Source organism: Fusarium graminearum, chromosome 1 (genome assembly GCF_000240135.3).
Source record: "Fusarium graminearum PH-1 chromosome 1, whole genome shotgun sequence".
NCBI classification, from domain to species: domain Eukaryota; kingdom Fungi; phylum Ascomycota; class Sordariomycetes; order Hypocreales; family Nectriaceae; genus Fusarium; species Fusarium graminearum.
This window is the reverse complement of record NC_026474.1, coordinates 11,251,424-11,273,373: the sequence shown is the minus strand read 5'-3', so window position 1 is coordinate 11,273,373 and position 21,950 is coordinate 11,251,424. Positions and strand designations below refer to the sequence as shown.

Sequence of the window (21,950 nt, the reverse complement as noted above, 5' to 3'; positions counted from 1 at the left end):
AATGGCCGTCGTTACGATACGACGACGGCTAGTGGTAACTGCACTAGTGAATGACGACCGTAACTAATATGGTTACATTTGGAGTTGCTTCATTTCGATACATAACTATACCTACTTGATTCAATTACGCAATACATAGTGATAGAGTGAGTTTATACTCAGCGAATCCTCAACATCATCCATCAATATCTAGATACGTCGCACTGTTGTCATACGTAAGCATCTTGACATGCTATTTACTCTTACAAGAGATTGTCTCACCTATCAACTACTGAGTGTCTGACAGTTGTGTCACCTTCACCCTTACAATGGCCACCGTTACTGTACAAGGGCCCTTCTTCAAAGATCTACCCACGCTATCCGCCAAAATCAACAGTTTACTGGCAGAAGACGGAACCACACTTGCAGCAGCTATTGACAGCGCGTTGAAGTCTGGTGGTCTGGATTCTGTTAGTACTCGCCGTCTGCTTTTCTTCCAAGGCCTCACTGCAGACAACCAACTGCTTCTGTATTTGACAACAAACTACGGTAATGTGGAGCCTTCACTTGCTCGGATTGGTCTTGAAAATTACTTCAATAGCTTTGATGGTTTCAACAAAGATGTCGTGAAGGACTTTCGGTCTCATTTATGGGAGAAAGAACCTTTGGCCGTTCTCCTTGCATCTTTGCGCCAGACTAAGCTATTGACCACTGTTTGGATTGAACTGAAGCCTCAAATCGATACCGTCCTCCAACTGTGCGTGGATAAAGAACTTTCGCTGTCTTCACCTGAAGTTCACACCCGTGTGAAAGAATTGGATGTCACAAGACCGAAGACAGAGGTAAAGAAAGACGTCAAGGGGAAATCGGTCGTTGTTCCTGGCTTGCGTGATGCAATTCTTGCTATACAGCGCCTTCACTGTCTTGTCATCGATCCGATGCATTTGGAAGTGCTACTGAGAGAAGGATGGCATTCCGCACATGATGTTGCCATTCTCCCTCGTGGAGTATTCCTTTCAGTCATCGAAAAAGCAGCCAAAAACCAGGATCCTATATTCAACATCGATGAAGAATCTGCATCACGTATCCATGACCATGCCATTACCATTGACTGCCGGAACCAAGAAACGTGGGTCAAGATACTTGATGGTCTCAAAAGAGACTTTACGATCGTTGTACCACAGTCTCGTCCCGAGGATGAAGCTGAGAAGAAACGGAAGCAAGAGGAGATTGAGAAACAAGCAAGAAAAGACGGTGCCAACAAAGACGCTCCCAGAGTGGACGTTCTTGCGCACAAAAACTACAACATGTCTACCATCTTTGACCTACAGACTTCCAGCTGCGAAGAGTGCTGCTCAGTTACAGGACCAGCCGCCTACTTTGTTGACCTACTCAATTTTCTCAAAGCGAGTCCTTGTACTGGAGCTGGAAGCAAGTTTTCCACTTTGTTCCAGGCTTTGATGCATCGACGTCCAGATTTGCAGGACTTGGAACTATCTTGTGCAAACTCCAAGAACATGGTGCCCTACATCTCCATCGTCAACGAGACGCTAGAGTCTTTTATTGCATCTCTCAGCGAACACGATGATGATGACAAATATGTTGCTACTGTCCTGGCTGTCAATGAACAGGAAGCACCGGGCTCTTATTCAGGGTCAACACAGGATACTCGATTGACAGCCGCCAAGTCTCTCGACGGGGTCATGTCCCCTTTGAATGTGTTTCCACACAACCAAGGTCTCCAGTCCATCAAAACATATCTTCATTCCTTCGGAATCACGGGGATAGAAGTCTTGAAAACCTTTCGATCCGAGGCTAGGCTCTTGGAAGCGGTGATAGGAGCTTTGCCCAGTGACAAAGGCACTCGTGCAACACTTCTCTCTGAAGCAGGTGTTATCTTGGATCGTGCAACTGTTGCTGCATCACTGAATCTACTACCGCTAGATTTAGCAGCCATTGTGGGAGAGAAGATTTACACGCCACATGCAATGAGGAGCATGATGGGAATGCGACAGAAACGAGGAAAGTCACTCTTGTCGGAGCTCGAGGTCCCAAAAACTTGCCGTAACTGGGGCTATTCGAGTACTAGTGACATGATCGACACGGATGAGCGGGCAAAGACTGGTCTCTGCTTCATCAGGTCTCAGTTTATGCCGCGTTCAGGACTGTCATTCGAAGAAATCCTGCAGCTTCTCAAGAGCCTTTATTTTGGTGGCCGTCTTGTCATAACAAATGCAGACAAGACAAAAGCGTTTACTGGACAGATTTCCGAGATGCGTCTACAGGCCCTCAATACGGCGGCTACTGCACCTAAAGAGACGGCAGTCGGGCCTTTGACTGATCAACTCTGTCACGAGATTCAGGCCTTTATCAGACTGAAGAATCGTCTTGGCTGGAGTATCAAGGAGCTTGATGGGGCCTTGTCTGCAATCTTCCAGAGCCAGGTTGCTTCAGGCGTTATGCGCACTCCTGATGGTACCCGAGGCATCTCTTTTGGGGTGTTGCAAGATCTTTCCATGGCGAAGAGCCTCGCTGAATCTGTGAATATGCCGATAGACGCTATACTTATTCTCTGGGCACCGCTTAACACAGAAAGCCCTCTCTTCAGTCGTGTCTTTGGTGGCCCACGCAATATGTCTTCGGATAACATCTTCACCACGCTCAGCAACCGTGTGTCATTAATCAAGAACCATCTTCCTGCTGTTATGACCGCTCTGGGGCATAGTCAAGATCAACTGAACTGTCTCATGCGAGCTGCCAATATTGACAGCGCGAAAGACAAGCTGACGATGGACGTCCTTACTAAGTTGTATCGACACTCGACTATGAGCCGAATACTCAAAGCCACACCTATGGAGTACTTGGAACTTCTCTCTCTCCTTCCCGCCGGACTTGATGTACTATTAGACCCGACAACGACGCTGTCATTTGTCACGAAATGGCGTCAGCTTGTTGACAGTCGCTGGTCACCACAAGAGATCATCATGGCAATACGTCCAACTCCCGTAACTAGTATCTCAGACAACTACACCAATGTAACTGATGCTCTCTTCCTATCGTCCTCTATTATCGACGAAATGGAAGTAATGCGGTTACTCTGGCAAGATCCTGTCCGCGATATGGTTGTACGGCACGAGGATATCGTTCAGATTTGTGGAGAGCTCTATGACGCGACCGCAGCTGCTTCAATTGTAGAGTTCATCGAGGGAACCCAGTCAACCGAAGCAAGAATCCCTTTGTCCAAGCCTCTCGCCACCGCCCTCATGACCATCAAAGTATTGCCATCAAACATGACGTTGACAGTCGAGCTTGGGTCGAAGACAAAGCCGGGTGTACTTGTTCTATCCCTCCTGGGCGTTCTCTCTGGCGAAAACCGATTGATGATCGAAACGCTTATCAAGAACAAAGACGCCGGGCTAAAAGCACCAACATCCACACTTGGCACAGGGCTTCGGAAGGACCTGGATGAGCTATTTGATGACTTGGATGTGCGCTCTAGCGGTGCCAGGAAGACGTTGGAAGATAGGTTGCTCAATACTCTTCCAGCTGATCAACGTGAAGAACTTGGGTTAATGTTCCAGAATGATATTAGAGATGGAACCAGCACGATGACACTGGATGAAGCATTGATTCAAGCTGAGATGGCAGTCAAGAAACGCCGGAGTGCTTTCATCTTGGCCGCTCTGCCTGTATTGCGCGCACAACTGGTAGAGAGATCATTGATTGGGGCAATCGGCAAGGCAGTCCCTGGCCTTGATCCGTCAGTCCTTGCTATGCTGGGAACACAGGTTTTTAAGCAACATGACAAGAGTGCAACCAAGGTTGTGGAAGATATTTGCAGTGATTACGTGTCTAACAAGGGGGCATCCGAAGTCTCTACGGCGTTCTTCTGCCCTGCAGCCTCAGATACTTATCAATTTCATTTCACGCCACTGCAAAATGCGGAGCAAAATGGTCAAAACAACTCTTCTGTACCATTGTTCTCAGTCAATGGAGTCGAGATCCCAGTGCTGAAGGCTGGCGATGGAAACGGGTGGCAGTCAGTTCCAACACTCCTTGCGACTGGCAAGCCGTATCTGTTGAGTTCATCAACGAGTCTTGGACATGCTCAGTGGACGACCAAACAATCGACTCAGCCCCAGAAATTTGTGAAATCCACCTTGATCCCTGCTGATATCATCACATCGGTCTCCAACGAGCTACTAACAGTCGTTCACTTTGCGCAACTTATGAAGAAGCTAAATCTGGGTCTTGAAGAGTTCAAGTATCTCAGCTCTGATTCCACCTCCTCTATGCAAGTCGATCTGAACAAACTGACCATTGATGGTCTCTGTCAGCTAGAGAAGTATTGCACACTCAGAGACTCGGTATCTAGTGGTCCCGACTCCCTTATTGGATTTTTCGCCTGGTTAGGTAGTGGGCAATACGATGGAAAGACGACCTTGGCCACACGTCTGGCAGCCGCCACCAGATGGGATCAGCTTCAGTTGAATACTACTCTGGAGCTCAAGTATCCTGGTCTGACGGAAAAGGACATCATTGACAGATTTGCGTCCTCTCTTGACGAACTCTGCTCCCTGGGCGATGTCATAACGCTATCTGGCCATCTGGGCGGCGCCTCGGGACGACGAGCGGCCCAGCCGTTGTTGGTTCTGTACAAACTCGCTGTACCTGCCCCTCCCACCGAAACCGACTGGGACATGGAAACGGCTTCGGCACTTGAACTTTGTCTGGGACCTGAACAAGCTGCGCAGTGCAGATCAGAGTTACGCGAGACGCAACGGACAGCATATGTGCAATTTCTGCTGCAGCGGAAGTACTTCCAAAGATTGGGCGTAACAGATGCGGACGGGCTGTTTGCACATTTCATGCTAGATGTCCAGATGGGAGCTCAGCTCGAAATTACACGGATGAAGGCGGCCATCTCGACTGTACAGCTGTTTGTCCAGCGCGTGCTGCTTGGTTTAGAGGCACCAAGTGGTGTTCTCGATGCTCGTATCGACAAAGACAAGTGGGCGTGGATGCAGCGCCACAATATCTGGCAGGCAACAAGAAAGGCATTCCTCTACCCAGAGAATTGGATAGATCCAAGCCTACGAGATGACAAGACTCCATTGTTTGAGGCCTATGAGTCAGCCATCATGTCCAAGGACCTAAGCTGGGATTCGTTTTCTCAGTCAATGAAGGACTATGTACAATCACTTCTAGGAATTGCTGATCTCTCGATTGAGGCATACCTACGGGAGCTACGACCTGATGAGGTCGAAATTTACCATTTCTTTGGTAGAACTCGAAGCGCGCCTTTTGAGTTTTACTATCGAGCGATGCAGATTGTCAAGTCGGGATCTGGCGAAGGACTTGTCTTCTGGTCACCCTGGACCAAGGTGGGGGTAGAAGCCCCTACATACGACACAGATTGGAATGGCAAGACACTTGACAAGGGCGGATGCTACCTTGTTCCTGTTGTTCGAAACAAGCGTCTTTTCCTGTACCTGCCACAGCTCATGGCCAAGCCCGTGGCCCCGACACCCAACATGACTATGGAGGATATGGCCAAGAAAGTCCCTGTCACAACTGGGGCATACACCTGGGAAGTACGCATGGGATGGACAGAGTTTGTAGATGGACAGTGGACGCCTAAGCGGGTGCTGCAAACACCTTTGGTTGTCAACTGGATTCCCCCGACTACAGAAAAGCCTACCGATATAGAGGGCCTACCCTCTGTAGACAAGTTTGTCTTTAGTGCCGAAACGACTGGGCCAGATGTCAAAATCCAAGTTGGGTATCGAGGAACCATAGATGGGATGCTTCATTATATTGGCAGGTTTGACGTTATCGATGAACGTATCGAGACTATCAAAGTTACTAGCCAGACCGATAAACTCGGCAAGGCGCTGGATACCTCCTTTCACAAGCTCACATGGGAAGCGGAGCCGAACATCAAGGAGACCATGGGACAGGCTGGAGAGCTCAAAGAGCCTGACAGCTCGTTGTACTCCATGCTGACCAAGGCCGAGGAGACACCGCTCTTGGCGATAGGAAAGCGTGATTATAAACGTAACCTGACATGGACACTATCCTACGCGGACAAGACCAATAATACCAACAAGACAGCAGGTCTCGTGGTAGATGAGCGTCGAGGGGGTGCTGATGGTACTACCTTCTTCATGTACCCCTATCAAACGCCTGAGGATAAGAAGAAGAAGACGGTGCCGCTTGCTACAAACCTCATGTACGACCAATCCAGAGAGGAAATCGTTGAACACTCTGCTGCACGAGAAATGATGGAGGCGGTCTGTCAGACTGACGGTCTGAACATGCTTTTTGACACAATGGATACCAACCTCACCAAGAACCATGACTACGGTAAAGCTGTGGTCCGGTCCGACATGAGCAACTATCATGAGCTTACGACCCCATACGCCATCTACAATTGGGAGTTGGGTCTACACGCTGTCCTCCTAGCCATCGATCGCTTCTACGCCACGCAGCAGTTCGAGCTCGCCCTAAAGGCCGCCAGGCTCATCTTTGACCCCACCACCAACCCGCCGACCGGCTGCTCGGCGGACGAGGCGGCGGCAGCTTGCTGGAGGTTCAGGCCGTTCCGGGACCTGGCCGAACACAAGATTGGTATGGTTGATGTTTTCAAGGGCTGGCCCTCAGACGGGAACCTCGAGATCGCAGTGTCGGAGCGCCGAAGTAATCCTTCCACGGTACACTCGACTGCACGCGGACGGCCCCAGGCTTACATGAAGTGGGTTATCATGAAGTACATTGAGATATTGATCTCTGCTGGTGACGAGTACTTCCGACAGGGAAGTATGGAGACGCTGCCTTTGGCAATTCATCACTATGTTGAAGCAGCTCACGTGCTTGGTCCAGATCCCCCACGAGTACCACAGTTGGCCAAGTCTGTGGTCAAGACATTCCGCGAGATAGGATCCCCCGAGCACAAGGTTGATCTCGAACTCGCCTTTCCGTTCCTTTGCGAGATTGAAAGACGTGGTAGTAAGAGAGCAGACGGTGATAGTCGCCGTAGATCACCACTGCTGTGCATTCTCACCACGACCTACTTCAGCCTGCCGCCAAACCCAAAGTACGCGAGCTTGCGAGTCCTAGTTCAGGATAGGCTCTACAAGGCTCGGAACAATCTTGACATCAATGGACGTCCTATCGTTTATTCCATGTCCGAGCCCTTTATTGATCCTGGCGATGCGATGCGAGCGTTGGCACAAGGTGGTGCTGGAGCGGTCGGGTCACTCATGAATGATAGTGACAGTCCAATGCCGTACCAACGATTCTCCTTCCTCATCAGCAAAGCTCTTGAACTATGCAATGAGCTGAGGAGTATGGGGGAGCAATTTCTTTCCGTCCGCGAGAGACATGATGCGGAGTCTTTGGCACAATTGAAGAACCGCCAAGATTCAATGAGACAGAAGATGATACTTGAAGTCAGACTGTCACAGACGGAGGAGATCCTCAAGACCATTGAATCACTGCAACAGAGTCGGGCTTCTACTGTGTCACAGCTGGAGTACTATCTCCGCCTCACCGGTGATTCACTGGATCTTATTCCCGGTGATGAGAAAGATGAGTGGCAGGACATCCGGCAGGACATCGCGACTCCAATCAGTGATGACCTTCGAATGAGCCCTTTTGAAACTATGGAGCTTGCTTCCGCAGCTGTAGCTTCCACGCTGAATGTTGCAGCAGCTGGTATGGATACACTAGCCGGCTTCCTAAAAGCTTTTCCAAACGTGACGACAAATGCTCAGCCCATGGGCTGTGGTGTCACCGTCAAGGCTGACGCAAGCAATGCGGCTCAATTGACGTTGGGTTTGGCATCAGCTACAAAGACATATGCTCTTATCGCTTCAGAAGCTGGATCAATGTCAGCGCGAATCGGAGGTCTGACCAAGCAATTACAAGAGCGTCGTATGCAAGCTAATATCAGGGGACGCGAGATCAAGAATCTTGATAAGCAAATCGAGATTCAGCGTAAGAGGCTAGATATCAATGCCAAGGAGATCCTCGCTCAGAGAAGTGAGGTTGAGTATGCCAATGAGACCGAGGTTTGGTATCGCAGCAAATACACAAACGCCAACCTTTACTCATGGCTCGAGGGATCAGTCCGTTCTATACATTACGACCTTTATGGCCTCGCATCCGACATGTGCCGTCGCGCCGAGAGAGCCTTTCGTTTTGAGCGTGGTCATCAAGCATCTGCCGCATTTCTTCGTTCTGGCGGCTACTGGGACAACAGTCGAGACGGTTTGCTCGCGGCTCAGCAACTAGCCTTGGACCTGCGACGCATGGAGGCAGCCTATCTTCACAAACCGGGTCATGACTGGGAATTGTCCAAGAATATTTCTCTGCGCAAGACTAACCCCCATGCTCTGCTCACGCTACGAGAGAAAGGTACGACAACTTTCAGCATCCCAGAATTGCTGTTTGATCTGGATTTTCCCGGACACTACATGCGACGTCTCAAGTCAGTGGCGGTGACAATCCCGTGCGTTATCGGTCCTTATACCACTCTAGCTGCGACTCTGTCACTCACGCGACACACATACCGTGTATCTGCAGCTGCACAATCTGGTGATGACTATCTGCTAGCAAACTCCTCAGATGGTTCGTTCAGAACCGACCCCATCCCCATCTCTGCTGTCGCCACATCGCATGCCGTGCAAGATACAGGCTCGTTCGACTTTGGCTTCAACCAGAGCAACATTGCGAATACCGACTACGGTCCGTTCGAGGGTGCCGGTGCCATCAGCAACTGGAAACTCGAACTACCACCAAAGACAACTCAGCCATTTGATTACTCGACCATTTCAGACGTGGTACTTCATATCAAGTATACTTCTATCGACGGTGGACCGATCCTTAAGCGTTCCGCCTCCGATGCGGTGAAAAAGCAGTGCGCGCGTACAGATAGTCTGGGTGTTCACGACGGTCTCTGGGGCTTCGTCGAGGTACGCAATGAGGCAACGAACCAATGGTTCAAGTTTAGTTCCACGCTCTCCCAAACGGCTTTGGCTCGCACCGCAACACTTGACCTTGGCCCAGCAATCACGTCACGATTACCCTTTTGGACAAAGAATCGGGATGTCAAGATCGAAACTTTGACCCTTGCAATTACAGGTGCTGATGCTGGCTTGGCCAAAGATTTGTCAATACCTGCATTGGGATCAAGTGATTGGGATTGTACAACCTTGGGAGACATAGCACTGCTAAGTATAGCTGGTTTAGGAGATATAGTATCTTTGAAGCAAGAGGAAGGTCAGTGGCAACTGAAGTTAGTGAGAGACAAGGGGGTGGCTTGTGATATCAAGGATATCGTGATGTATTTTCGCTATGTGGTCCTTTAGATAGATGATAAAACATATGAGTTTTCGAATTGTACACCATCATCAGTTATAAGTATTACAAGTATAATGAATATGCATATGTTGAGACAGGTCGCTAATTACTACTGTCTAAAAAAACACCATTACTTTATTAAAGGATGGAATTCAAAGGTGTGTACCTGAACAATTTGCATTTTTTTGAGAGAAATATCCACGTTAAATACTAATGGGCTTTTCTACCAAAAGTCGTATCGTATAGATCGTTATTCTGTTTTATATGGTGTCTGCAGTCATCTTGCTAAAACGTAGAAAAAGAGGATTCCACGATATTTGACCAAGCAGCCATACACGTGACCCATGGTGCCACATGTGCTGACATAATCTGTTGAGGCGTTAGTGTGGCTTCCACTTGCCTTGGAAACATTACCTCCCTATGACAGGAACGTGGTATATCAGTGAATGAAGCACTGGAAGAGGAAGATACTGGTTTCAATGACTTCGTAATATTGTGAAGAGTTGATACCGACTTGTCTTGGACAGTTATCAATGTTAGTCAAGTTGACAAAATGTTAGTCCGCATAAATTTCAAGCATCATAACAGGCAAAATATTATTTACTAATCGACATAGACTCACTACGAAAGTTTTAGGTTGCACTGGTTTAACATATACTTAAATGATAAACTGCTAGAATGAGCCGCTATTTACACTTACCGAGGAGCCAGTATCAATACAGACTCTATGTTAGATAAGAACAATTGCGAGAACAACGAAAGTCTGACCAAACTACCTAACTAGTTACCCTAGACGACTCATTATGGTTAGACACATTAATCGATAATCCTTGTCGGTAAGTCCGTTGTTGGTTTCAGCTCAGTCCAATTGGATGGTTTTGCCACAACCCTAGTAAGTTCAACATGGGTAACATGGGGCGTCTTGCAAGGGCTAGTCGGCTAACAGGCATCAATTCAATTAATAACATGTACACTGAACTAGTCGTGGTCTTATTTCCACTCTCGAATCAAGCATCCATTGATTTTATAATTAAAGGTAAATAAAAAATCCGTTTTCAAATAATCTGGATAAACTCAAATAGATAATAACAGTATATACTAGAAGTACACTATAAATTTGTATTATTAAAGAATAACGCTTCTCCCTTAGCCCTTCTGGCCCCTAACACTAAGCACCTTATTCTCTAAGAATATCTCCCTAAAACCGCACTGGACAAGACCTACTAAACTGAAAGGTCAAGTCAATAAACCAGCTTATTTGACAGCAACACAAGCATGAGTGTCCTTCCACAAACCGCTGCAATCCTTCTTGACTGCTGGGTTCCACTTGAATAACTGCTCCATTGTGATCTTCCTGTATTTAAGAAGGGCCTGGCATGTAGTTGTAGAACTGATGTAGTGAAATGTGACACAATTCTTGACCATACCGGCTTGAATAGGCGAAGGTGTCTTGATTCCATTACTAGGAGCTGTTGCCGTAGGTTGGGGCTTGGATCCAATGACACCAACACATGCACTGGTGCCCTTCCACAGCTTGCTGCAGTCCTTACCAACAGCGGGATTCCACTTAATGAAATCAGCAAGCGTAATCTTGTTGTACTCGACAATGCCTTGACAGGTAGTCGTATCCTTGACTTCGTGGAACTTGTTACAGTTGGACACCATGCCCTCTTGAATGGCTTCGGGCGTCTTGATCCCATTCCCAGGAGTAGCCTTGGTTGGGCTTGGCTTGGTTGCTCCTGTAGAGGACGGGGTAGAGCCAATGACACCAACACATGCACTGGTGCCCTTCCAGAGTTTGCTGCAGTCTTTACCGACAGCAGGATTCCACTTGACAAAATCGGCAAGGCTGATCTTGTTATAGTTGAGAATACCCTGGCAGGTAGTCGTATCCTTGACTTCGTGGAACTTGTTACAGTTGGTCACCATGCCTTCCTGGATAGCATCTGGGGTTTTAATACCATTGCCAGAAGGTTGCTTGGTAGTAGAGGGCTTCTGGGGAACGGTGGGTGAAACAGCGGTCGGGGTTGTCTTGATGACCGACGTCACCTTGGTTGAAGCAGCGGCCGTGCTTTTAGGACCAACGGCGGTAGGTGAAGGCTCATCAGGATCATCGTTAACAGACCCAATCACACAGTAAGTAGCTCCCGTGTCGATGTTAGGGCACTTGATACCAGTGTTCAATGCCTTTAGGTCATCCTCAGACATCCCCCAGGCATCGGCAAAGGTTGCGCATGTCGCGCCACTGTCGGGAGAGGTATGGAATGAACAATCCACACCTCGACGCGAGGGAATAGAACGGGCATAGGGGAGCGCTGGGAGAAGGCCCACAGCCAAAAATGTTGTGAGATGCATCTCGTTGGATTGAAAGATGGATGAGAAGAAAGAGAGACTCATTGCAGATGGTGATTCAGTATCTACCCAGGGCCGATCATAACTCGATTTATACATTTCTCTCTTTACTGAAAGTCCCTCAATCTCCTGATAAAGTCTACCGTTAGTCATCCAAAACTCTGCGCCTCATCGACGAACAAGAGCAACACCTTCCGTCTCCAGAAACTCTTGTAATGGACCTTGTTAGTGGAGCATCGTTGAGGCTGTTGGCTCTGGCTTTTGGCCTCGGCCGGGAACAGTCCATTAGCAAACATTCCGTTAATACTGGAGGATGTTCCGACGAGCCGAACCACTGGCTGCGTGGGGTTAACCTCAACGGCCCCAGAGGTTAATTTTATGCTTGTTCCAAGTGGCCAATCTGATCCCTTTCTTCCCAGTGGGGAAATTGCCGTCGCGGTAATATCGCAAAAGTAAGTGTCAGGAACCTTTGAAGGCCGGGAAAAGTGATACAGTCTTGGCGCTGTAGCCGAGCTGGGTCCTAATTCTTGGAGGCTGCGAATTGTACTCTCTTCTGGGTATTCGCGAGCCAGTTTTAACGTATGAGGAGTAACGTTGCCAGTCGATCTTTACTTATCTAGTCACCCCATGGTTCTGATCCCTGGTAGAGGCCCGAAAATCCATTGTGGCATGTGCTGCTTTGTATGTACCGGGGGTTTTCCCTATCCCTGCAGGGCCCCGTGCATTGACTAATATCTGTCAACCAACAACTACCAAGCCGGAAACACGGCCGTGCAGATGCCAATACGTTGCTCATGTGCCCTGACAGATGCAGGGTCGTGGATCCCGCTCACTACAAGAAGTCGCTCAGGCCCTTGTAAACTAAATTTGTTCCTGCGTACATTCTCACTCAACACTCTCACTCATTTTCAATATGCGTTGCCTCCACTCCTTGGCGTGTTGGTTCTTCCTCATCTTCATCTCCAACGGGGTTGCTGTCGAGGAACCGAAAAGTGATTCTACAGGCACCCTGGAGATCGATTTGGTCTTTCCACGCAATGAATCGACATTTGTTCCCTCTTTGATGACACCTTTTGTTTTCTCTTTCCAACCCCCCCAACTTGTTCCTATTCTCCTACCGTATCTTATTTATAGAGTCTACAATTATAGCAATACTACCAGTCCTGCTCTTGCTGGCAGGATTGATAGGAGGTCTATCAATCTCTCAGCCAACGGTGACCCTCACTTCGAAGTCAACTACCATCGGCAGTTGGATGTTGAAGGCAAATGGCTTATGACGCTTATTTCTGGTGTTCTCGTTTGTTACGAGGATCGCCATAACTTATACAACAATTCACACTTTATTGACGCCAACTATACCGAGACCAACATTACTTTTACAACAAAGGGCCCTTCAGGACAGGTCGACCTCGCTGCGGAGACAAGCGAAAAGAATTGTCCATCTCCAGTCGGACTCCACATCGATGTCCAAGATACGATTAAAATCCCGGAAGGTGATTTCCGTGCCGGCGAAACGGTAGCAGAGGTCTGCGCAGTCGAGCCTCTGGTAACTTTGCCAGATAAATGTGTGGCTGTGACCCCTGCGGCTACATCAAGCATTGCCGCCGAAATGTCTTTGCGAGTGTGCAGCACCAACTATGACAACAGGTCGGAAATCCCTGAGAGCTTTGGTTGTAAACCACTGGGTGAGGAAGAGAGTATGGGAGTGCAAATTCTGTTTGAAGGGACCACTTGCTTAGCATTATTACTGGGAGCTCTAGTCTACATCTTGTAACATCACTTGGTGCTCTTCTCTCTAGCTCATACCTCGCATACTAGTTCGAATGATCTGATACAATTTGCCTTCTCGGAATAAAATACTAAGTAGACCATGGTTATTCAACCAACAAATGCTCATTTTGTAACCGTAAATCCGTGCTTGGCATGCTCAAGTTAATCAACAGACCTCAGACCCTTGACACGGTTCAGGGCTGGACCATTTCTCCTGATCTGATTATTTCTTGGCGAGTCTCTACTAACCTCGTATATCAGCATAAGCTTGGCTCATGTTGATTTTGCCAAGAGCTAGCTTTGTTAAATGGACTGCGACGTGGAGACAACATGCCATCTTGGCAATGGGGCCCCATGTGTTCCCTCCCCACAGTAACCCTGAGGGTCTAAGGATCTTTTGTATGTAACTCTAATATGTCTCAACCAACAACCAACACTCCAAACTAGCACTTCGAACCAACAGTTCGGTCGCCAGTCAAGCCGGGGAATGCGTCTGTATCTTGCAATGGCCGTGATTATGGGGAGCCATGTGGATTTGACTAGCCTAGCTACTCGTGGCAACATTTTGTAACGTAACAAAGAAGAGGGATTAATCTCTTGTGCCGTGCGGCTGTAACACATCCTGCATAGGGCGAGGCCGTGTTGCATTTCGAAGACCCGGGGCAGAACTAGGTCTGTCAGGTCATTCAAGCGAATTGGAGTTTTCAAAGTTGCTGGGGAGTTTCAGCCTTTCAAAGGAGATAGTTTCTATAAAAGGTATCTTACCAACGGCCACAAATATTATACCACAAACTACAGGCATTTCATCACAGTCGTTCATTACAAACCCACTCATTCATTACCATTCATTCTTTTCCATATTTCTTTTTACTCTTTTTTACTCTTTTCGCGCTGAGCTGCATTAACCATGTTGATTTCAACATGGCGTGTGACCGCGCTACTCTTGGTGTTTGTCAACCTCGCCTCTGGTCTGGAAAGAAACAGACTGGGAGCTAGCCCTTACTACCTGAACCACGATGATTGCCCTGAGCGGTGCAGCATATCTGGTCCCGAGCCAGGCAACTGGTCCGTTTACCAGGATCTCACGCAGCTCAGGAAGTGTCAGGAAACCATGTTCTTTGCCTTCTCCCTCTTTGATCCCATCGATGAAGATTCTACTCATCGCATTCATGCCTGCACATCATTTGGCCCAGACTTTTCACTTCTTCCCAACGCCACCACCATCCAAGCCGCTGCTTCTTCTCCCATCAGTGTCGATTATGAGATTGGTTGGCACAAGGACGGGCTTGAACTGGCTGCTTCTGGAATTCGTTCCATCACCAGGCAAGCTCGCCACTACCTGACTCATGGACATGGTACTACAGATGGGCCTGCCATCATGTTTGCTCAGTCAGGACAAGCCACTCTTGGTCTATACGTTGGCGAAAGCCTCGGAAGTCAAGTTATTGGCTCTTCTGCGCTCCAAATGTTGGAGAACAGCCTTGACAACTTGAATGTTACAGGATCCAGTCTGGCTATGCAACTATGCGTTCCAGATGCTGGCAATGCTCATTCATTTGGTCTCATGGTGACAAGCAACGGAACCTTTGCTTCCATTCAGAACGCTGTTCAGTCGTGGGCTAACGGAACCTGCTTGTCCTTTCCGGAGTCTACAACCATGACTGGCCAGGCTTTGTACACCAAGCCGCTAGATGTTCTGACTGACGTCAAGAACTCTACCAGGCCAGCAAAGCCTGTATCTACAAGCAGTGAGCATGGCCGACGCCACCAACATCTGCATGTCCGTGCCGAGTGCAGAACCACCCGGGTCGAATCTGGGGACAGTTGCGCCAAACTGGCACAGAGATGCGGTATCTCAGCCAGCGACTTCACTAAGTACAATCCAGGATTCAAGTTCTGTGCTGGGCTTGTGCCTAAGCAACACGTGTGCTGCTCAAAAGGAGATCTTCCTGACCTCCGACCTACCAAGAACAAAGATGGTTCTTGCCACGCCTACAAGGTTGACAAGGGTGACAACTGTGCAAGTATTGCTGTCGAGAATGGTCTCAAGGTTGAAGATCTTGAGAAGTTCAACAAGAAGACTTGGGGTTGGGCTGGATGCAAGAGACTGTTCTACCAGACTGTCATGTGTTTGAGTGAAGGAACTCCCCCGTTCCCCGACGAAATCGCCAATGCAAACTGTGGTCCACAAAAGCCAGGAACCAAGAAGACTGGGGATACAACTGATATCTCTGATCTCAACCCTTGCCCTCTCAATGCCTGTTGCAATATCTGGGGCCAATGCGGAATCACCAAGGAGTTTTGCACTGATACCAGTACTGGTGCCCCCGGAACTGCCAAGGAGGGCACCAACGGTTGCATCTCCAACTGTGGTACCAAGATTGTCAACAGTGGCGGTGGTGGCACAATCAAAATTGGCTACTTCCAAGGTTACGGCATGGGCCGGCCTTGCCTCTACCAAGATGCGTCCCAGATCGACACCTCGAAGTACACGCACTTGCACTTTGCGTTCGGCACTCTTACCAAGGATTTTGATGTTGAAGTGGGAGACAAGCTCTCTCAGTATCAGTTCAAAAACTTCGCACGTTTGACTGGCGTCAAAAGGATCCTTTCATTTGGTGGCTGGGACTTTTCAGCCCTTCCTGCCACCTATTCCATCTTTCGAGAAGGTGTAAAGCCCGCCAATCGACTCAACATGGCCAAGAAGATTGCCGCGTTCATTGTTAAGCACAAGCTTGACGGTGTCGACATTGACTGGGAGTACCCTGGAGCACCTGATATTCCTGGTATTCCACCAGCTGATAAAGATGAAGGAAAGAACTACCTCGCTTTCCTTGTCGTCTTGAAGAACCTGTTAAAGGGCAAGTCGGTATCTATCGCGGCTCCTTCTTCTTACTGGTACTTGAAGCAATATCCTATCAAGGACATTGGTAAAGTCGTGGACTATATTGTCTACATGACATACGATCTTCATGGGCAGTGGGATACAGAGAACTCTCATTCGCAGGAAGGCTGTGTATTTGGTAACTGCCTTCGTAGTCAAGTTAATCTCACTGAGACTCAATACTCGCTAGCCATGATTACCAAGGCTGGTGTCCCAAGTAACAAGGTCATTGTGGGTGTCACAAGCTATGGGCGATCGTTCAAGATGGCCTCAGCTGGTTGTTATGGCCCAGACTGCTTCTACACTGGCAGCAAGATACACTCAGACGCCAAGGAGGGCAAGTGTACTGGTCAAGCTGGCTATATTGCCGATGCTGAGATCGCAGAGATTCTCAAGGACAAAAGCCGCGTTGTCAAACACTTTGTTGACTCAACAAGCCACAGCGACATTCTCGTATACGACAATACCGAATGGGTGTCTTATATGAGCCCCAGCACCAAGATGGCTCGCGAGACTGTGTATAAGGCGTTCGGCATGGGCGGCACCACTGATTGGGCCGTCGATCTACAAGAGTACCACGATGTCCCCAAGCCCTCCAAGTCCTGGGCTATCTTCAAGGAAGACGCAGCAAGCGGTTACGATCCCCTGCTGGACAACGAGAGAACCGGTAACTGGACGAAAATGAACTGCCATTCACCAGTCATGCGCGATTTCAAAGGATACACAGCACCTGAGGTGTGGAGGGAGGCGGGCACCGATGGTGCCTGGAAAGATCTGCTGAAGATTTGGTATGATTTGGATGAGAAAAGAGGTTACACATTAAGCGAGTCGATCACCTTGAATCTAAGGATGACGCCAAGGCCCAATTGCCATCAGTTGAAGGACACAGAATGCGATCAGCTGGCAGAGTGTATCCAGGAGATGAACAGCGATGTGTCAGGACCTGCGGGAGTGTTCATCGTGAATTCTATCGCCAGAATCCACAAAATGTACAGCTCCTACTACGATGCTGTGACCGAAGCGGCTGTTTTTATCTCCTTCGATCTCGACGCTTTTGGCAACAAGTTTGCACCGATCCCTGAAGCGGAAGACAAGACATGGATTCTTGTGCTTGTTGATCTTCTTACCTGGGGTACTTCTTCAATAGCCGCGTAAGCCTCCACACAAACCCATTAATAACCTCGCTCCATCTAACATATTCTTAGTCCCTTCTTCAATTCAAAGCTTCGCGAACTTCCCTACTTTATGGGCAATCCGAATACCCACGACAACATCAAGGACACGACGATGACTTTCATTGGACAAAGTACAACTGTGGCGAAAGATTTAGTGAGTGGCGTTGAGTCAGAGTAAGTTTGCAGTCGTCCTACATCAAAGCAATAGTAAGTACTAACGCAATGCCCAGCACTACATGGACAGTGGAGAAGAGAGACGATTTCAAGAGCTACATGGGCCAGGTGCTCGATGGATGGCAAAAGCTCGCCAATGCTTCAGTAGCCTCGCTTTTCAATGGCTCTGATCCGGAATCTGTCAAGACACTTTGGAGCCTTATCTCAGATGGGAAAATGATTCAAGCCGGCGTCAAAGGAGACGGGTCGAAAATCATCAAGGATGATGGCGTGAGCACCATCGACCTCAGGAAACATGTTGCAAAGACGTTCTATGGATATATCATTCCTACGGTATGGAGAGTCTCTGAAACGTATGCTTTCATTCTTGACTCGGGTTACGACTGTTACGCGGAATATCCTTCCGAGGACTACGTGACCAAAGAAGCCATGGATGCTACCAGCACCTGTTATGGCGGACGACGTTACTACTTGGTCTACCCGAAAGAAGACAACATTGGAGGCTGCATTAATGATTGTACCTGGAACGGTCAATGTTCAACAACTTGCAAAAAGAACAAGTTCATTGCTCCACCGGGTTTATCAACTCTCAACGCCACCAGTTTTGGAGGCATTACGGCACAGGATCTCGTCGTCGGGTAAGTCACTGAATCTTTCCTCATGGCTGCGAATTATGTCACTAACCAGCGACACAGCTCCGTCCGCACTTACGAGCAAAACGGGAAGAAGAACACAGCCAAGTATGATGATCTGGTCGCCGGCAATCTTAACACGGATGATCTACTCGACCTCGATGTCACTACCCCCGGTATCATGCGCCTTCCAGTATGCAGCCCCGAACGCGCATATCAATCGTGGGATACGACCTCCAAGGGCTCCAGCGCCTTCTACCCATGCGACATCCCCCCCGGACAGAGGTCGTGCAAAGCCTCGACTTTCACGTACAAGGACGACACGAGCAATGCATCTCCGTTGGCGTCGGACTGCGAGATCATGATCAGTAACTTCCAGAATGACGGCTCGACCAAGTGGACAACACAGACAGCGGATCGTCAGCACAGGGAGCTTGGACACTATGGCACCTGCGCCTTTGGAGTTGAGGCGACGAAGCTCAATGGAAACATACACTTCCATTTCGGTGGCGGGGACCTCACCGAGGCTATCACTACTGCTATCAAGAAGTTTAAAAAGAATGGCAAGATCGGTGCGTCTGGTACGGTGGATTGTGCTGGAAATACAAGCAAATCGCAGCCAGTCTTATGGGGTATCTACCATCATTCCTAGATATAGTAGTTAAGTAGCTAGTCAAAGTAGTTGTTGGTGTCAGTCGGGGCTGGGGTTAGGACAAAGACAACGAGTGGTACATATACAATATCTTATTTGACTGATTATCTCCTTATCTAAACTTCCCACTATAGGGCCAAGATTGCAACAGCCATTGTGACTGTAGTATAAAATAGACCTGGCATCTGACTTCTCATCCTCGTCGCAGCACCCAACTGCGCCCAAGTCTTGCACTCCCCATCCCTATCCCTATTTAGAATAGCAAAACTTTTAATTGGGTAGTTAATCTCCTGACATTCTCCGCCCTTTTCCGTCTGACAATCAACCTCATACCAAGGGTACTCGTGATTATCAACACCCTTGACTTCAGTCTCACAGTTCAGGTGTGGATAAACCCAAAGTATCCACGATGACTTCTCTCCAACATCACCTCCAGGCAGCTCATAGCGAATCTGGGTGTAATTCGCACTGGAGTCAAAGTCGTTTTGCTGCAGATGAAAGCTGATATTGGAGTTGGGATGTTCCCATGGTTCGAGGGCCTTTTGGTAGCCTGAGATGGTTTTGTTGCCGGGGGAGAATGTGTCGGTAAGATTGAAGCATATGAGCTCCGTGGGGATGTCGTGGGTTGTGAGGATGGGTGTTTTCGTGTCGCTGGATTCGCAATCTTGGTCGGATTTGAAGAAGCTAACTGTCACATTTCCAGGGCTTCATCATATGTTAGCCAACGATCTTTGTTCTCTGACAATCAGATCTGTACATACCCACCTATACTCTGTGCTGAGAAAAGAGATAACAACGTTGTGATGACTGGTAGTTGTAAAAGCATTCTGTCTAATAATCCAGAGTTCAACTTGGTGGTGGTGGTGGTGGTGAAGAAGTGAGCTATATCTGTTGGAGAAATGGAGTTAACCTCACGACCTGCAATATTTTATGGAACTGCATTTCCAGTCTACCAAGTTTCTCTCCATACGTCATAATCTGCAATGACAAGGTACAGCCAACACGACATGCTGTTCCACACGGTGGAACTCACTGACCTGATGCGCCAAGGTTAAGCTTAGACTTAGAGCCAACATGATCGGCATCACGAATACAACATCAGCCCCATATCCAGCAGAGGATCGACAAAAACATCCCTGGCATGAAAACATAATTGGCCAACACCGAAGTGGAGATGTATCATGCGGTAGGAGGATAAAACTACAGATACGGAAAGTTTAATGGGTATCCCAAGCTGAAGCACTTGACAGGAATCAGGCAAGGGATATCGCAGGACAATAGATACTCAACAAAATAGTGAATCACATATGGTGGGATTATCTACTGTCGTATGGAGACTGCAGTAAAAATAACATAATTGTGTCATGTCAATAGTCTGCTATGGCTTCTATAGCATATATGCATCCCATGTCTTGTTTCCTCATACTAGAATTTCTGCCTAACTCCTTACGATGCTACCACACTGATTAGTCATTCATCAATACTGGGGTGATTCATCAGGATTCCTACCGTGACATGCAACCTTGGGCGACATATGGCTAATTGCCTTACACTGACCCTTGCATACTCCCAAATAATTATCGTTCTCCGCCTGCTCTCTAAGATAACACGCCTTCTTGCACTCGGCCGCTTCCAAAGCGGGTTAGAACAACACTATACGTCTCGCCAGGCTCATAATCACTTACCACTGTCGTACGTTTTGAGATGCTCAGCATGTCCGCCGTTTTCGCAGTCTGGCACATCATTTTGTCGAGGATTGAGCGGCGGAGCTGCAAGAACGGCCATGATGTTGAAGGCGACGATGGTGATTGAGAATTTCATGTTGTTAGGTTACTTGGGGATCGTAAAGATTTAGGCTAGTTTGTGATTAATTGCTACTGATGACATTCTAATCAATATCTACGAAAGATCTATTTATGCTCGAGACTTTGTAAAGACTACTAATCCTGACCAACATGAAACCAACACAGGATAAATTTATACGTCATTGGTGTTGGTTGCTATCACAGCCTTGGTTTCCACATGATCAATCCTTACAAGGCATAATCTTATGTTCTGACATGACATGAGGGATCCGTTCTGTCCGAGCCGCTGTGGATCTCTTCGGAACAGGGAGTTGTCTCCAGCTTATTATTGGTCTGCAGAGATCGGCATATTGAGGTTTCATTCATTTGCACGGCCCCCAAGCTTAAACCAACAAGTATGTCCCCGCCAATGAAAAAGGGGCTGGTACGACTACTAAGACATTTCAACCAACATGATTATCCAATGCTCAGCAGAAACATCGACTCGTTTGTTTTATGCAAACATCGTGAGGAAAAGGGCAAGGAATAGAGTCCTTCGAATGGAACATAGAGCCAACGATGCGGCAGATGACGACGCAGATACCTGTTTTTGATGCTGTTATTTTGTGGATCGTGTCTGCCTTACATAGACTCCAAAATTAGTCTACTTTGGTTATGATATTGAAAGAAACGTACCGGAAAACTCTGTTCAATAGTGATCTGACACACCGCTTATACCGATCAGGTATTATAGATTTTATGCTCCAAGCCCAAGTGTGACAGGAATTACTTCACCTTTCTTTCGCTTGATTATCAAGCTCGATAACACCATGAACATCTAGCCGACAGTGCCTCAGTTGTCAGCATGCATATGTGTTTATCTTGTGGAGAAGAAACGAACAGGGGAACGAGCGAGCCCCAACCAGTGGAGCATGACACGGTTCGGGTATTTCCTAATAAATAACCTACATGGTAGGATCACAAAATATGTTCGACCAACAGCATATTGCGTGTTCATTTCCATCATGTCTCACTCGGGAAGATGTCAAGAACCATGACATCGAGATCATTCCGCTTCCAATGTCATTTGAAAACAAGTAATGACGACAGAAATGCCACTTGGCTTTCGTAAGATTGCAGAACGGATGATGAAGTTACCTGATATGAGTCGAGTAACCATGTCAA

General features: G+C 48.0%; 5 protein-coding genes across 5 annotated transcripts; 3 read left to right on the top strand and 2 right to left on the bottom strand.

The window, feature by feature from the left end:
- Positions 1-308: 308 nt before the first annotated feature.
- Positions 309-9,448, top strand: FGSG_10564 (uncharacterized protein; the record flags this gene model as incomplete). The annotated part of the gene is made up of 2 exons (XM_011321260.1): positions 309-9,261; positions 9,441-9,448. 2 exons carry the CDS (start codon positions 309-311, stop codon positions 9,446-9,448), a joined length of 8,961 nt encoding a protein of 2,986 aa, XP_011319562.1.
- Positions 9,449-10,596: 1,148 nt separating this feature from the next.
- Positions 10,597-11,697, bottom strand: FGSG_10563 (uncharacterized protein; the record flags this gene model as incomplete). Its single annotated transcript, XM_011321259.1, has 1 exon — positions 10,597-11,697. One exon carries the CDS (start codon positions 11,695-11,697, stop codon positions 10,597-10,599), a length of 1,101 nt encoding a protein of 366 aa, XP_011319561.1.
- Positions 11,698-12,607: 910 nt separating this feature from the next.
- FGSG_10562 (uncharacterized protein) lies at positions 12,608-13,545 on the top strand (the record flags this gene model as incomplete). Its single annotated transcript, XM_011321258.1, has 1 exon — positions 12,608-13,545. One exon carries the CDS (start codon positions 12,608-12,610, stop codon positions 13,466-13,468), a length of 861 nt encoding a protein of 286 aa, XP_011319560.1. The 3' UTR covers positions 13,469-13,545.
- An 826-nt stretch (positions 13,546-14,371) lies between these two features.
- Positions 14,372-18,981, top strand: FGSG_10561 (uncharacterized protein; the record flags this gene model as incomplete). Its single annotated transcript, XM_011321257.1, has 4 exons — positions 14,372-17,499; positions 17,554-17,697; positions 17,754-18,335; positions 18,393-18,981. The coding sequence occupies 4 exons, from the start codon at positions 14,372-14,374 to the stop codon at positions 18,979-18,981; spliced, it is 4,443 nt and encodes a 1,480-aa protein (XP_011319559.1).
- A 128-nt stretch (positions 18,982-19,109) lies between these two features.
- Positions 19,110-20,802, bottom strand: FGSG_10560 (uncharacterized protein; the record flags this gene model as incomplete). Its single annotated transcript, XM_011321256.1, has 4 exons — positions 19,110-19,230; positions 19,315-19,686; positions 19,743-19,869; positions 20,667-20,802. The coding sequence occupies 4 exons, from the start codon at positions 20,800-20,802 to the stop codon at positions 19,110-19,112; spliced, it is 756 nt and encodes a 251-aa protein (XP_011319558.1).
- Between the last annotated feature and the right edge of the window lie 1,148 nt (positions 20,803-21,950).